General features: G+C 32.1%; 1 protein-coding gene across 1 annotated transcript; it reads right to left on the bottom strand.

The window, feature by feature from the left end:
* Positions 1-324: 324 nt before the first annotated feature.
* LOC133299164 (non-specific lipid transfer protein GPI-anchored 12-like) lies at positions 325-8,242 on the bottom strand. Its single transcript, XM_061498606.1, has 4 exons — positions 7,727-8,242; positions 5,322-5,375; positions 3,763-3,822; positions 325-613 (listed from the first exon to the last, which is right to left on the bottom strand). Exons 1-4 carry the CDS (start codon positions 8,118-8,120, stop codon positions 480-482), a joined length of 642 nt encoding a protein of 213 aa, XP_061354590.1. The 5' UTR covers positions 8,121-8,242; the 3' UTR covers positions 325-479.
* Positions 8,243-14,366: the final 6,124 nt, after the last annotated feature.

Genomic DNA, 14,366 nt, shown 5'->3' with positions numbered 1-14,366 from the left:
TTAAATATTATTAAGTTGAAATGTGGATAAACTTTTTATATTCTACAATCATTTGTAATTATTACTTGTATGTCAAGTGAATAGCATCATCCATTATGTGTTCCCCAATTATCTATTTACTAATTACATTCTTGCTTAATTAACACTCCTTGAACAATGTACTACGAGAGAACGCTCTTGAACCTATTATCTTGGCAATTACACACACTAGGACACCTAATCGCATTTAGATTATTTATATTAGCTACTTTTATTTTCCTTAACATTTATTAAGGCACACATCACTCTGTAGAGAATTGTGATGGAGACAAAAAAAAGGTTCTAATTAAAGTGAGTCATTGACTGATAATATCAGTAATAATTGGAAGAGTGCATCGAGCTACAACAAAAGCTTCAGTCCAAGCAGCTTATTACAACATACAATTAATGAAGAAATGAAAGATCTACGAAATTAATGACACGGAGAAATGAGTGTAAAATCAGAAGAATATGGAGATACAAATAGTAGACAAGCCAAAAATGAAAGTCCTGGTAGAGGCTTGAATGCCTGAAGCTCCATTTTTGTTTTCAGACGGGCTGGCAGCAGCTTCGTCAGAAGAAGGGCTTGTACCACCTGAATGATTTTGTTTTCCAAAAACAAACAGCTCAACTAGTTACACTGAAGTATATATATAGGCATTTTCGGGTATATATGGCTTCAATTTCGTTGACCATTATATGATCGTAAAAACAAATTATGTTGGTGAATTATCAAATTGCACAAATGTGAAAGGTCTTACTTTTATTATTAGACTGTTGATTCCACGTGAATCTAATAGCTCACATGATCAATAAATTAGTATCGTTAGAAAAGAGTGGAATCGTTATACAAAAAGAAAAAAAGAAAAAGAAAAGAAAAGAGTGGAATCAATAACTAATAATATGTGTAAAATTTATACCTATATAAGTTGATTCATCCCCAATTATGCATCTATGTGCTCTTTAAGAAAGATTTTCTAAGGAAAAGAAAATTACTTAGTACTTCTTTGGGAAGTTTAATTTTTAATTTTTTTTTCCTCCTTATAAGTATAAAGCCAAACATATTTTTTTACAAAAAAACTTATTATAAAAAGAGTATTTTTGATATAATGAATAAAAAAGAGAAAAACTAAAAGTTCTAAGAGTAGTTTTTTTTAAAGATATATACTAACTTTTTAGAATTTTCATTTATTTTAGTTTCACCCTAATCTAAATTTATATTTACCAATTTTACTCTTTATCCTAATAATTCATCATAATAACAAATTATTTCATCTTTTCTTCTTCAAATCCTCATAGTAGCTTTATATAATCACCAAACAGCTTTTAACTTTTTTTTTTAAAAAAAAAAAAAATTTAACTTTAATTAGCTTAACAATAACTTTTAACTTAAAAAAAATGTCCCAAACATGCTTCTAAATATATAGTTTAGGGTGAGATTGGATTATGCAATGTATTCAGAATATTTGGAGTGAGGCTTTTGGGAAATGATCTCTTGGGATCTCTTTGGCTTAGGTATTTGGCTTGAGAGTGAGTGAGATCTTTTGGTGTTTTACGTGTTATTTCTTTGTATTTCATGTTATCCCTTTCCTACGCTTACTGTTTAGTGTCTCTGTGATGAATATGAGATAATAGAAGTATTTTACTATTCAATTGTTGTTATCTTTCTTGTTGAATATTTTGAGTTCCATCAATTTGGTATCAGAGCACTTCCGATCTAGGGGTGCTTTCTGGTCCAGATCTACAAAAAAAAATAAAAATGGAAAACAAAACCAACAGATATCTTGAAGCAATGGAGAAGGCCAGCATGAAGAATGTCATGGAATTGCTGCGGAAGATGCTAAAGATCATGGATGCTTGGGAAGAAAAACGAGTAGCTCGATTGAAAGAAGAAGCAAAACACGAACAAACAATTGAAATAGAAGAATATAAAGAAGAAGAAGAAAGAGAGCAGGAAGAAGTCGCAGGATCAGAGAACAGAAAAGAAGGAAAAAAAAATAAAAGTGCAGAAAAAGTAGAAGAAATTGATAAAACAGAAATGGAAGGAGCAGAAATAATTGAAAAAGGGGTGGAAATTGTAAAGGAAGAAGCAAATGAAGACACAACAACATCAGCCAACAAAGCAGAAAAAGAAAAAGAAAATACAGCAGAAGAAATGGGAGAAAAAGGAAAAGAGGTGCAGGGAGATGAAGAAGATGGAGAGGAAGAAGAAGACGAAGCCAGATCTGATGAAGAAAAAGTGCAGAGAAGCGAAGAAACGATGATGGTCGCATGGAAGGTGGTGACCGGTTGGGGCGAAAGTGGTTTTATTGGAAACGGGCCTGGTTTGGGTCAACATTCTGCAATCACGACTCGGTCCTATAATTTAATTGGGGAAACAAATGGGGAAGGGGCTGAGTCTAGTAATGGGCCTTACAATAGAGGGCCCAATTTAATTAACCCCATCAGTACCAAGGGGATGCAAACACAACCCAACAAAGGCAACTACAACGTAGGGTGCAACTCAAAAAAAAGAGGCGAGACTGGAAACGGCAGAGCGGGAAAAACTGACAGAGACGACAATGATGATCGGAGGACTATACGATTCTGGCGACTGTCTTCAACGGAGATGGCGGAACGAAGGCGGCGCAACTTCTGGTTCATGTGTGACACTGGAAATTCATCAACCCAGGTTCCTTCAAACTCCCCTCCTCTTGACAAGCTTATGGGTACTTGCAAACCCCCTCTTGACTGTTCAGCCAATTGAGGAAAGCTGGAATGGGGCACAATAAAGTCAGCCCAACCAGAAGAGCAACTAAGCACTACCAGAAATAGACACAGAGCTGGTGGGTCAGGGTTTGTACAGCTCAACACGATGCGATTCTTTTATCCTGATGGTGTTCGTCTATTCTCCCAAGAGATAGAGGAGGATACACAACTTGAATATGATATTTTCGTTGTCGTTGGATGGATTTTGGATAATATGATTCATGAAACGAAAATGTTGCAATTGCTAATTGGGTCAATATGCTTCGAGCAGTGGGATCCTGGTGAATGTTTTCTCACATCACCTATCCTCTTTCTTCACTTTGAGGATAAGGTGAATTTTAAAGGGGGAGTATTGATAGGCCTTCAATAAAATAATGAAGCCCATTAGTTAGGAATTAGTATAAATAGAGATGTTTATGGTGAGATTTGATTATGCAATCTATTCAGAATATTTGGAGTGAGACTTTTGGGAAAGGATCTCTTGGGATTTCTTTGGCTTAGGTATTTGGCTTGAGACTGAGTGAGATCTTTTTGTGTTTTACTTGTTATTTCTTTGTATTTCATGTTATCCCTTTCCTACGCTTACTCTTTAGTGTCTTTGTGATAAATCTGAGATAATGGAAGTATTTTACTATTCAATTGTTGTTATCTTTCTTGTTGAATATTTTGAGTTCCATCAGTAAATAATAAACTTGACGACCGCTAAACCAATTCCTTGGGTTTGTGATCAACTAAACTTTAATGATGTAATACTTTTCACGCCCGTAAGATAATAGGGAATAAACTAAGACAGAAAAACTATGGAACCTCACAAATCCTATATAACCCATTGACGTTTAGAAAAAGTGATGGAGAGAGAATGAAAAAAGAAATGAAAGAAGATGATATATTGTGAAATAAATGTATTAAAGTTTTTTGTGCATATATCAGTACTTAAAATAATATGATGCGTATTTTCCAAATAATAATATGATGCGTAAAATTCGACAGACATACCTGGACTAGGAGCCGCAACTCCATTTGAAGGACTGCTGGCTGGTCCTTCTGGTGCCAAACCTTTCATTAATATTTAGAGAAACAAAATTAAGTCAGCACTGAGGCAATCTCAAGCTAGTAGCAACCGTAAGATGCAAAACCTATATTGGCATAACAAAGTTGTTTAAAAGAAACGTTTCTTTCATTTGTGTTTGCCTAGAGGACACATTAAAAAAAAATATACAATGCTTTCACAAAAAAAAAAAGAAAAAAAAGAAAAAAATCTCAATTATAAAAGTCTCAATTTTAATTTTTTGGGTTAAAACTATTTTTTTAATAGCATAATAAATTTTGTAAATGAGTTAAAAATGTTTTTCTTATTAGGAATGCTATTTAAAGGTAAAATACAAACTTAGTAAAACAAGAAGATAAATTTAGACGTAGTAAAAATCTAAATGGATGGGTCAATTTTATTTTTCAATTTGTTAGGCATGACTTTTATCATATATAGTATAAGGGAAAAACACTAGTGTCATCTTATGGCACATTCAATTCATTTTGCGTGTCATTTTTTTTTCAAAATGAGACTCATCTTATTTTGGGTCAGCAAAGTTGAAACTTCTCCCGTAAAAGAAAAAGTTAAAAGCCCTAGTATAAACTCTCAATCCTTTTTCGTAGGAAGAAAAAGGGTGAGTGACCTCAGAAAGGTTAAATAGTTATGAATATTAATTATGAGTAGGGGTATAAATAAGCTAGGCTTTTACTTAAATAGGTTAGGCCTGTGTTAAAAATATTGAGTCTAGTCTGGCCTATTAGTCTGTGTAGACCCCAAATTTCAAGTTTGGCCTGACCTATAACCTTAGCCTAGGGCTGTTAGCCTGTGTAAACTTATTAAACATTCAACAATTAAAAGAATAATTAAAATAATATCACTTTATTATTCAAAATTATTAAAATAATAATTTTATTTATTTTATTTAAAATAAATAATATGATATAGACCGGCCTGAAGGCTTATAAGCCCGACATATACAAAAAAAGTCTATAACTTGTTTTTTAAATAATTTTTTTTAAAAATTTAGATCTATACTATTTTACTATTTGTAATAGGCCAAATCTGACTTAATATAAGCTAGGCCGTAGACTCTTGTTGGCCGACCTAACCCGTTTATACCACTAATAATGAGCCTTGTGTAGAACCCAATTGTGGAGTTAAATTTGGGGCCTTGATGTTCTGATGTTCACAATATTTCTGAAGCGCTATAGCACGTGCCATAAGCCCTGTTAGACAAATCACTTAAATCTAAACTATTCGGCCTTAATGAATTTAGATTTTTTCATATAAGTAAAAAAGTAAATAAATAAATGTATGGTTTTTTGTAGCTGAATAAATAAGTCATTCTATAACATTTTGGTGCTCTATTTGGAAATCAGGAAAAAAAAGTTGAATACGGAAACACAAAAGCAGGGAAGTTTATTACAAAAAGAAGAAGAAAGACAGAAATAAAGAAAGAGGACTTTCCATTATTAGGATCCATGGAGAGTTAATAAACAAAACAATAAACTGATGGAAAACTTACTTGGTGATATAGAACCTTCACTTGTTGGAGGCAAGGACACAGGAACTCCAATAACTGTGGCATCGTGAGAAAGAAAAACAAAATTGAAATGTCATTCAACATACATAAGCAAAGAATCTTCTATGCTCGATATTACATTAATCATGGATAGAACAAGTCTAAAGATTGATCTTTGGATTATATAGAAATACCTAAGATGGAAAATAAACTAATGTTTTCCAAATGTAAACGGCGCCAGTAATTAAGTATTTAAAAATAAGTGAAGTTATTTACATAATTTTTTTAATTAACCATGCACAATATCTTGATGCAGATGCATCAAAATTCAAGTAATTTGATCTTATCACATAGTAGTTAATCATATCCAGAAGTAATCACAACATTGTAAACAATGTATTTTTATGTTTATAATTATACTGTTTATACAACATTAATTATTTTTTTTATGTTTATTCTTTGAAAGAGTTTTTGTGATGTATTTAACAAATATTATATTTAATAAATAATGTGTATTTAATTATTATAGCACATTTTACTATGAATATATTTAATTAATAGTGTGTCAAATAAATTATTTTTTATTTATTTATGTCAATTTGTGTTCCTAAATTATCGATTTATTTTTTAAAAAATAAATCGATATAATGGAATATTATTTCTTATCATTTCTGTGTCTCAAACTAAAAAAATATTTTTGGCATGCACCCCATGTAAACGAATTTGAGTTGTTTGTCATAGTTATTTTGGGTCCAAGCTATCACTATTGGTAATATTGCATTATTATTGCTGTTGTTTGTTGGCGGTTGGCAAAGGGGAGGTTGGTAGTTCGACGGCTTTATTGTCAATTTTAAATTTCAACAATATCAGTCATGTGTGCATGTGCAGCATTACATTACACAAACAAGCTACTTCTGAGCTGGAAATTAACAGCATTAGAATGGAAATAAATGTTAAAGGAGTAAAAAGGTAAAATACGTATTAAATATGATTTTGTAAATTATATTTGAATGTGTATTAAAATAAATTTATAAAAAAATTATATTAAAAGAATGTAATTGTTAATATTTTTAATTTGAGCTACATTACAAATTACAATCTTCAAAGTTCTTGTACATATTAAACCTGAAATATTTATGTGATTGTCACAATTGAAATTCATAGATAAATTACTCTTGTGACAGTAGTTCATATTCATAAAAAAAATAACAAAATAAAAACAGAGACACACGTGTAAAATTGGTATGTATTTTTTGTTTTTAGATATGAGCATAAAGTTATTAGAATTTAAAATTTAAGCTTAGAAAAATTGGTATTAGTGGTCCTAAGTAGTCCGCTGTACTAGCCCACTCAGTTGCTTTGATGAAGTTGAGATTCCAGAACGTAAAAGTAGGAATTTTTATAAATTTAGTTTTGAAATAGTACAATTATTTTAAGGATAAGCAACAACATTTGAATTTGAACCAAAATTGAAAATGTTAAAATAAAGTTACTACAAAAATTGTTTAGTTTTTTGAGTTTAAATTGTACAAAAATGGTACCACTCGCCCTATTCAATTTAACCTCGCCCATTTTAAGAAAAGGTTCTGGCCGTGTGGTGGTGATGTGGGCACATTACTTCACAAAAATCGATACGACTATAGATAATAAATTGAAAATTACACATTAAAATTTCACATAATCTGATCAGGGGAAATTTTTTGTATGTATCTCTTTCTTAATTAATGATAATTGGATCTATTTATTTAATACTTGTAAAATGAGAGATACACACAGAAATTTTACAATCACCGGGTCATGTGAAATTTCCACTCCCAAGAATTATAACATCCCCATTCTTTAGGGGCGTTTCGTTCGGGAAATATTTTTAGAATAGTAAGAAAATGGGATAGATAGAGAAATAATTAGAAAGACAGATAAAATGAGATAGATAGAAAAATGTAAAAAAAAGTTGTTTAGTGGAGAAAAATTTTACTGAAAAAATTAGGTAACTTTATGAAATCAACAGTGCATTAAAAGCCAGATAACCGGTTTTTCGAAAAATCCCACCTTCAAATTGGGTTTCTAAAAGTGCAGATATCTATATTTATCATAAATCTAGACAAATTTGATAGATGAGTTTTTGGTGAAAAAACGTTAAAACAAACGTGGTGTTTCTAAAAGTCATACTTGCAAAAGATAGATATCCGCTAAAAAGCTCCCAACTAAACACCACCTTAAAGACAGCTAGATTTGATTCCTGGTTTTTAGTGCACACTGTTCATTATACCTTAATTAAGCAACTATTATAGTATAGGAATCACGCCTTTCCATGATTTAGAAGTGAAAAAAAAAAACGATACGAGAAGGAATTTCTGACAAAAATTATAATAAAACCTAACCTATATTATGAAGATGATGAAGTTTACCTGAGCAGGTGCTGACTGGAGGTGTAGTCACACGACATACAGAAGGAAGCTTAAGAGCTTTGTTGATATCAATCTTGATGCCAATAGAGTCAGGTTTGGCTAGAAGGTGACACAAGCAGATGGGGTTGCTACCAACCAGCCCTGCGAACTCAGGGCAGCAACCTTTGTCTGGTTTTGTCAGATTACTCCCATCTTCTACGAAGGTTAGGCAATCTGACATGTTTGCTAATACTGTTAAGCAGTCAATGCCCGCTGGGGATGGAGCTGTGGCTGTTTCCGGCGCTGGAGTCGACTGAGCAGATACGCCATAACATGCTAGCACAAGGACTAAACTGACAATAGCTACCACTCTGCAGCTGGTGTTGGTGGTGGTGGTGGTGTTGGTGATTGCCATTTGATTGTTATGATCTAGTTTGGCAGTGTTTTATGTCCCAGATCAGATCAGATCAGGGTTGTGCAATTGAGCGGCTTAAGTTAAATAGAGTCTTGGACTTGGAAACAGAGTCCCTAACTTTTGCTGGTTCAATTTAATGAAATTAACAGCTAACTAACTCATGTGCACCTTCTCTTTCTGTCTTGCTTGGGGTTCTGTCGACCAATTTCTTTTCTCAAGGCACAAAATTATAATGAAAATATTTTCTTCTAATTTTAGTTATTTATGTGAAAAAAAAATAAAAGTTATATTTAAATTAAAGATTTTTTTTTTTTAATTTCAAAAGGTGGTGAGCATTAGATATATACTTAAAAAATCAAAAATAATGTTTATTTCCAAAGATTTATATAAATTTAAAGAGAGTGAACATCCGCGGGCTCCTCGCTCACTCTATCACTGTCTATGAAGCACCGACACTTCAAAAATTTTAACGTGTCGTGTCCGACACTCCAACACGCGTTATAGAAATTCAAAAAAAGTTCAAAAATTGCGTTGTGTTGAGTTTTTAGTTCTAACAATTAGATTCGTTAGATTACGATTATCATTTTATTGAGTTTAATATAAATATTTGGGATATCTTATATTTCTTTGCAAAATTGATGAATATTATAAGTTTAGTTTCATTTTTTATTAAATTATTAAATATTAAATATAGTATACATTACATAAATTAAAAATATTAATATCAAAACGTGTCTTAACGTGTGAAATCTAACATTTTTTTAGAATTAACGTATCGTAGTGTCGTGTCGTATCGCGTCTCGTGTCCCGTGTCGGTAACAGTGCTACATAGACCACTGTATTGAATCAATGTTAAAAATTTGGGAAGAAAAATTAATTGACTTTACCATCCCACCCTTATGATCTTATTCACTCAACCAAATTAATCGAGTAATATTATTTTATATATTCTTACAAATTTATTTATTACATCATATTTTTTAAAAATAATTTGTATTTGTTGGATATAATAATGTAATGAAATGCCATTGTCACAGCGTAGTCATGGATTATATAGTTGGCACCATTACCAAAAGTAATGTGATTCGCAAGCAGTTTATCTATTAGTATTTGTCAAATTTGGCCATGAGAAAGCTTACAGTTTGTTCACACATGACACATTGCCCCTTCGATGTGAACCTTGAAAAACTTTCACACATCCACGATTTGGTCTTTTTTAAACTTAGGAAAACGTGAAGGGTGAAAACATAAGAATCAACATTAGCATGATGAGCATGGGAGGTGTTTGCTGTAAGTACGGGTGTGTTTGGTACAGGAGAAATTTTTTGGTGATCGAGAATCATGATTAATGAGAATTTAGTAGAAATTGAGTTTACTTGGAATCTTACGAAAAAGGTGTTTGGTTCGCCAAAATATTACCGGGAATATTGGGTAAAAATTACTGATTCCATATTTGGTTTAGAACGAAATATGACTTGGAATATGAGGTTATTTTACAAAAATAACCCCAAACTATTTTTACTTTTGTAATTGATAGATTGGGTCTAGATTTTTATGTGTATTGGTGTATTTTTGTCTCAAAATTTATTGTTGTGCTCTTCCTTTTGCTTGGTATTCTGAATTACCATATTATTTTTGGTAATCTGAATAGTGATTTTTCTTTATAAATCAAATTACCGGTAATCCTTGGATGTCCGGGAATCGTAATTTATTCCTTCTACCAAACGTGGTAATTACATTTACCAAAGAAGGATTACCAATAATCCTCTTCAAAAACTTGAAACAAACACACCCTATGTAATCCATCAAACCATGCGTATGTGGGTCCCTCAAGAATGTTGTCCACAACTTTGGCAATTAAGAGGGTTTGGTATGGGGTTACGTTTGATTTCTCATCTGTTTTCACTCTCTTGGAAATGGGAGGTTGCTGCCTTGGAAGAACAAGAAAGCATTTATGATGCTAACAATTGTAGGTCTTAATTTTTGCCCATTTTGTTAAAGGACATCACATGTTCAGTTATTTATTTTGTGGTGGTTGGTATATCTTTGCTACCAGCTGTAATTTTTTACTTTGTTATTTATTTATTTATTTGCTTATTGATTGGATAAAATATGTAAACACTTTTTTTTTCGATTTGACCATTTGTCATTTACAAATGCATCCCTATAGACTATAGTTTTAATTGTTTCAATTATTTTCTTGCAATTAACTAATAATAACTAGTAGTTACGTAAATAACTTTCTTTCATTTATTTTCTGAACAATTTGATAGTGCACAAACATGTGAACAATTTTCAAATCTCATCACTTATTATCCACTCTAACTCATATCTTCAGTAAAGTGATAATAAATGTAGTGTCAAGTGTATGTATAATTTTGGTCTTTAATAAAAAAAAAAAATCTTAACAAATGCTAGGAAGAGAGTGAGATTGAAAAATTAAACAATCAAATAAAATTAAAATACCAAGCCACAAACCGTAGAGTGCTCATTTTGTGTTGCTCTAATAGTAGATAATATATATTCCAAAAAAAATAAAAAATAGTAGGTAATATATAATGCGGCGGAAACAATAACTCCAAGTCTGAATAATGGGAAATGATTTCTGCATCATATGGCCTATGTGCTGTGGAGATTTGAAAGGCACGGAATAGTCTTGTTTACTTGTAGGTAACTTCTTTACAAGCTCAGAAATTTTGGCAAGCTACTCCTTAAATATTTGATTGTGTGTTTTCTTTAGATTACATGACTATATATATATTAGACTCGTAATTTTTTGAGATTTCACGCTTCTTTAATGTTTTCCTAGATAGATCGATTTTGTTATGATTATATCTTTATTAATTTTACCTGTTTTTCATTCATTCAATCAATATTGTTATTTATATTTTCTAAAACCTAAACTTTGTATTTCATAAAAATTTCTCTCATCAGGAATTTAGCCTACAAGTAAATACTATATATATATATATATATATATATATATATATATATATATATATATATATAGGGTTAAGAATTTACACTCTTAATCTTGATCGTTGATCCCATTTATATATAAGGGCTCTAATTTTTTTAGTAATGATCAGCCATTGGATACAAGTGGATCAATGCTCAAGATTGAGTGTAAGTATTCTAACTCTTACACTGATGTAAGAATATCCTACCTCATATATATATATATATATATATATATATATATATATATATATATATATATATATATATGATAATGTCATCAATAGATTCAATACACTTACTGGACTATTGCGCATGACTCTACTAATTAATGGATTGATTTAAAAAATTTGGAGTCAAAAAGAATTATAATCCATTAAGCATGAATTGCATGTTCAAATAAGCATTAATTTGAAATCTAACAAATTACAACTGAATCCAAGTTCAAATAAAGCAGAGATTTAATTATAATATCTTCGATAGAAAAAAGGAAAGCAACAAAATTTGACATGATTTGAAATATATTTTGAATGAATTAATTGTAATTAATTATTTTTATTTTTAGAAATTTTCTTAATTTTTAGAAGGTATCGCCTATAATTTTCTTCGAAAATTTTCTTTATTACGAGGATTTAAAATTTTGAATTAATTAGTAATTAATCTATAAAATGGTGCTTAAGACCTCTATTGCAGAGTTGAATATTTTGTTATTTTGATACTTATAATTAAGAACAGAGAGTTTCTCTTTTATTAATTTCAATTTCTTCTATTTAGCTACTTTTTCTATATGTTTTTGGCATCATTTGGTATTAGAGCACTAGTTTGCTTTCAACCAATGGCTGAACTAAATCGTAGAGGTCATGGATGGAAAAGTCATGATGGTAATGGGTGTGTACTTGTCCATGCAAAAGACGAACAATCATGACATGTCCATGATTTGGAATGATAATCTGTGCTGGCGCAAAGCAAGAAAATCTAAGTTTTGGAGTGACGACTTGTGCAAACACGGAGTAAGAAATTTCAAGATTTTAAGCGACGATTTCTGCAAACAAAGTTGGATGTTCAATCTGAAAAAAGAAATGAAATTAGAGGATGTATCTAACAATGAAGAGGGGGACGTCTGAACCAACAGAGTCGAGGAGTATGGCATGGTATTCCATCAAATTTTCAAGATATCCATATTCAGATAGACATACTTGACTTTGAAGTCTATAATCATAATTCAGTTTATGTTTATCCAATCTATAATGATAATCCAATTTTGATGATTACTAAATTTATGATGACTATCTAATCTAGGAAGATAATCCAATTTATGATGAGAGTAAATACCCTTTTTAGTCCCTGGCAATATCCACGAAGTCCTTTTCAGTCCCTAGCAATAAAAAAAGGACAAATTGGTCTCTGAAATAACAAAAAAGGGGCCACGTTGATCCTTCTGTTAACTCCCTCGTAACGGCCAAATTGACGGTGCCCATGTGGCACTTTAGTGTGCTAACGTGGCTTGGACGTTTGAAAGCGTGGAAGAAGAGACGACGATGTTTTGTTGCAAATGGGTTAAGAGCTTTCCAAATTAGTGGACGACGTCGTTTCTTGCGTTGAGAATGAACCCTGAAGATGAAAATCGCCCAAAATGCTCAATCAAACCCTAAACACCAAAATCCCCCAAATTGATGAAATGAACCCTAAACAGAAATAAGCCCCCAAATTCTCCGGACATTGATGATCGAAAATCGACGACCTGTTGAGAGCTTTCCAAATTAGCGGACGACGTCGTCTCTTAGAGGAATTGAGGTGCTACATTATGAGGAGGATGGAAGCACATCAAAGGGTTTTAGGAACTATCAGGGGTAAAATAGCTCCTGCTCAACAAAAGAAACTAGATCTGTAATTGTAGTTCTTGGACATCCATGTCTTCTGTTTTAACAAATTGGACAGCACTCCTGTATCTGTACATTCTGCACATCTGTTTTGTAAACTTGGAATGCATAGAAAATCAATGAAGTCATGTGCCTATTTTTCTCTAGTTAAGGACCAATAAGGGCCCCGTGCTTTTTGCCAGGGACCAAAAAGGTCCTCGTGCAATTTGTCAGGGACCAAAATAGCCCTCGTGTTTTGGCATGATTGTTAAATCTAATATCCAACATGGAACTTGTGTAACAACAATTTCTTGATTTAGGCATATATATCTGTACATTCTGGTTTGTGATACAATGCAGGAAACTGACATATTCATTCCATGCCTAAGTATGCAATATACCATACTACAACAAAAATAGCATTGAGATGGCATTGAATACACAAATATATGATGCAATCAGACATAAAGGAATACATTGAAAGCTTCTTTATTATTAATCCAGAAATGTATGATGTAGACAGATTCCAACCAACACAGAATAGGCCATATAATACATCCTTCTTCATTAATTTGGATAACAAGATTACTGAGTACTCATTACACTATTGAAGGAAAAATACATTGGGGTAACTTGTTTTGACTGTTACAACACTAACAACAAACATACACATGATGATAACACCTACACAAGCAGCACCTAAGACCCTAGCTGACCTACCAACATTCCTTATTTGTTTGTCCATCCTTTCTAACTCCTCCACCATCTTCAGGTATAGATCATTCAGCTTTCTTTCCTGCTCATGAAGCTTAATTTCTTGTTCACTAATCTTCACATCTTGCTCTCTCATCATCATGTCCATAGACTTCAACTTGAAATTAATTTCAGCAACATCCAACTCCACATTGTGAATTCTTGCATCTTCCAGCTCCATCCGTTCATTACAGACATCATCTACCCATCTAAAAAAATCACAAAACGGCTTCTTCTCCTGCCAAAAAAACAAACCACGATTAGCAAGTGTTTCAACTTAATAAAGGTGCAGATTACACATGTATACCTTGAAATTAGGACACCCAAGAAAAGCCCTGTTTGGGTTTCTCTCGATTTTGAAGGTATAGACAATACTTTGTCTCCCACATTTGCACCTACGACCGGCGGTCCTTGTCAGTGTTCTTCCCCCTATTGAAGTACTCCCACTTGATCCACCCAAATTAGAGTTTATGAAGCGGCTCACAATTACTTTCACATTTTCATTTATCTCTTCGTAATATATTATTCATGTTCTGAGGTGTAAAATTATCAAGGAAATGATTTGTCCATTATGTTTTATAATTTCACAAGTCAATGCAATCACATATTCAGAACAATTAGCCCATAAAGACAGGAAAGAAATAACTTTTCACATGCATTGTCTAAAGAACTTGAA

This window comes from Gastrolobium bilobum, unplaced genomic scaffold, assembly GCF_033153095.1.
Source record: "Gastrolobium bilobum isolate Gb01-03AN ecotype WA unplaced genomic scaffold, APGP_CSIRO_Gbil_v1 utg18003, whole genome shotgun sequence".
NCBI lineage: Eukaryota > Viridiplantae > Streptophyta > Magnoliopsida > Fabales > Fabaceae > Gastrolobium > Gastrolobium bilobum.
The sequence above is the reverse complement of the archived record's forward strand: the minus strand, read 5'-3'. Positions and strand labels throughout refer to the sequence as shown.

Bases quoted from the DNA above. Each gene is read 5' to 3' on its own strand.
- LOC133299164 (XM_061498606.1), bottom strand. From the start codon at position 8,120: ATGGCAATCACCAACACCACCACCACCACCAACACCAGCTGCAGAGTG. The intron at 5,376-7,726 runs GTAAACTTCATC...ACGATGCCACAG, and splicing joins TCCAGTCAGCACCTGCTCAG to TTATTGGAGTTCCTGTGTCC. The intron at 3,823-5,321 runs GTAAGTTTTCCA...TATTAATGAAAG, and splicing joins TGAAGGTTCTATATCACCAA to GTTTGGCACCAGAAGGACCA.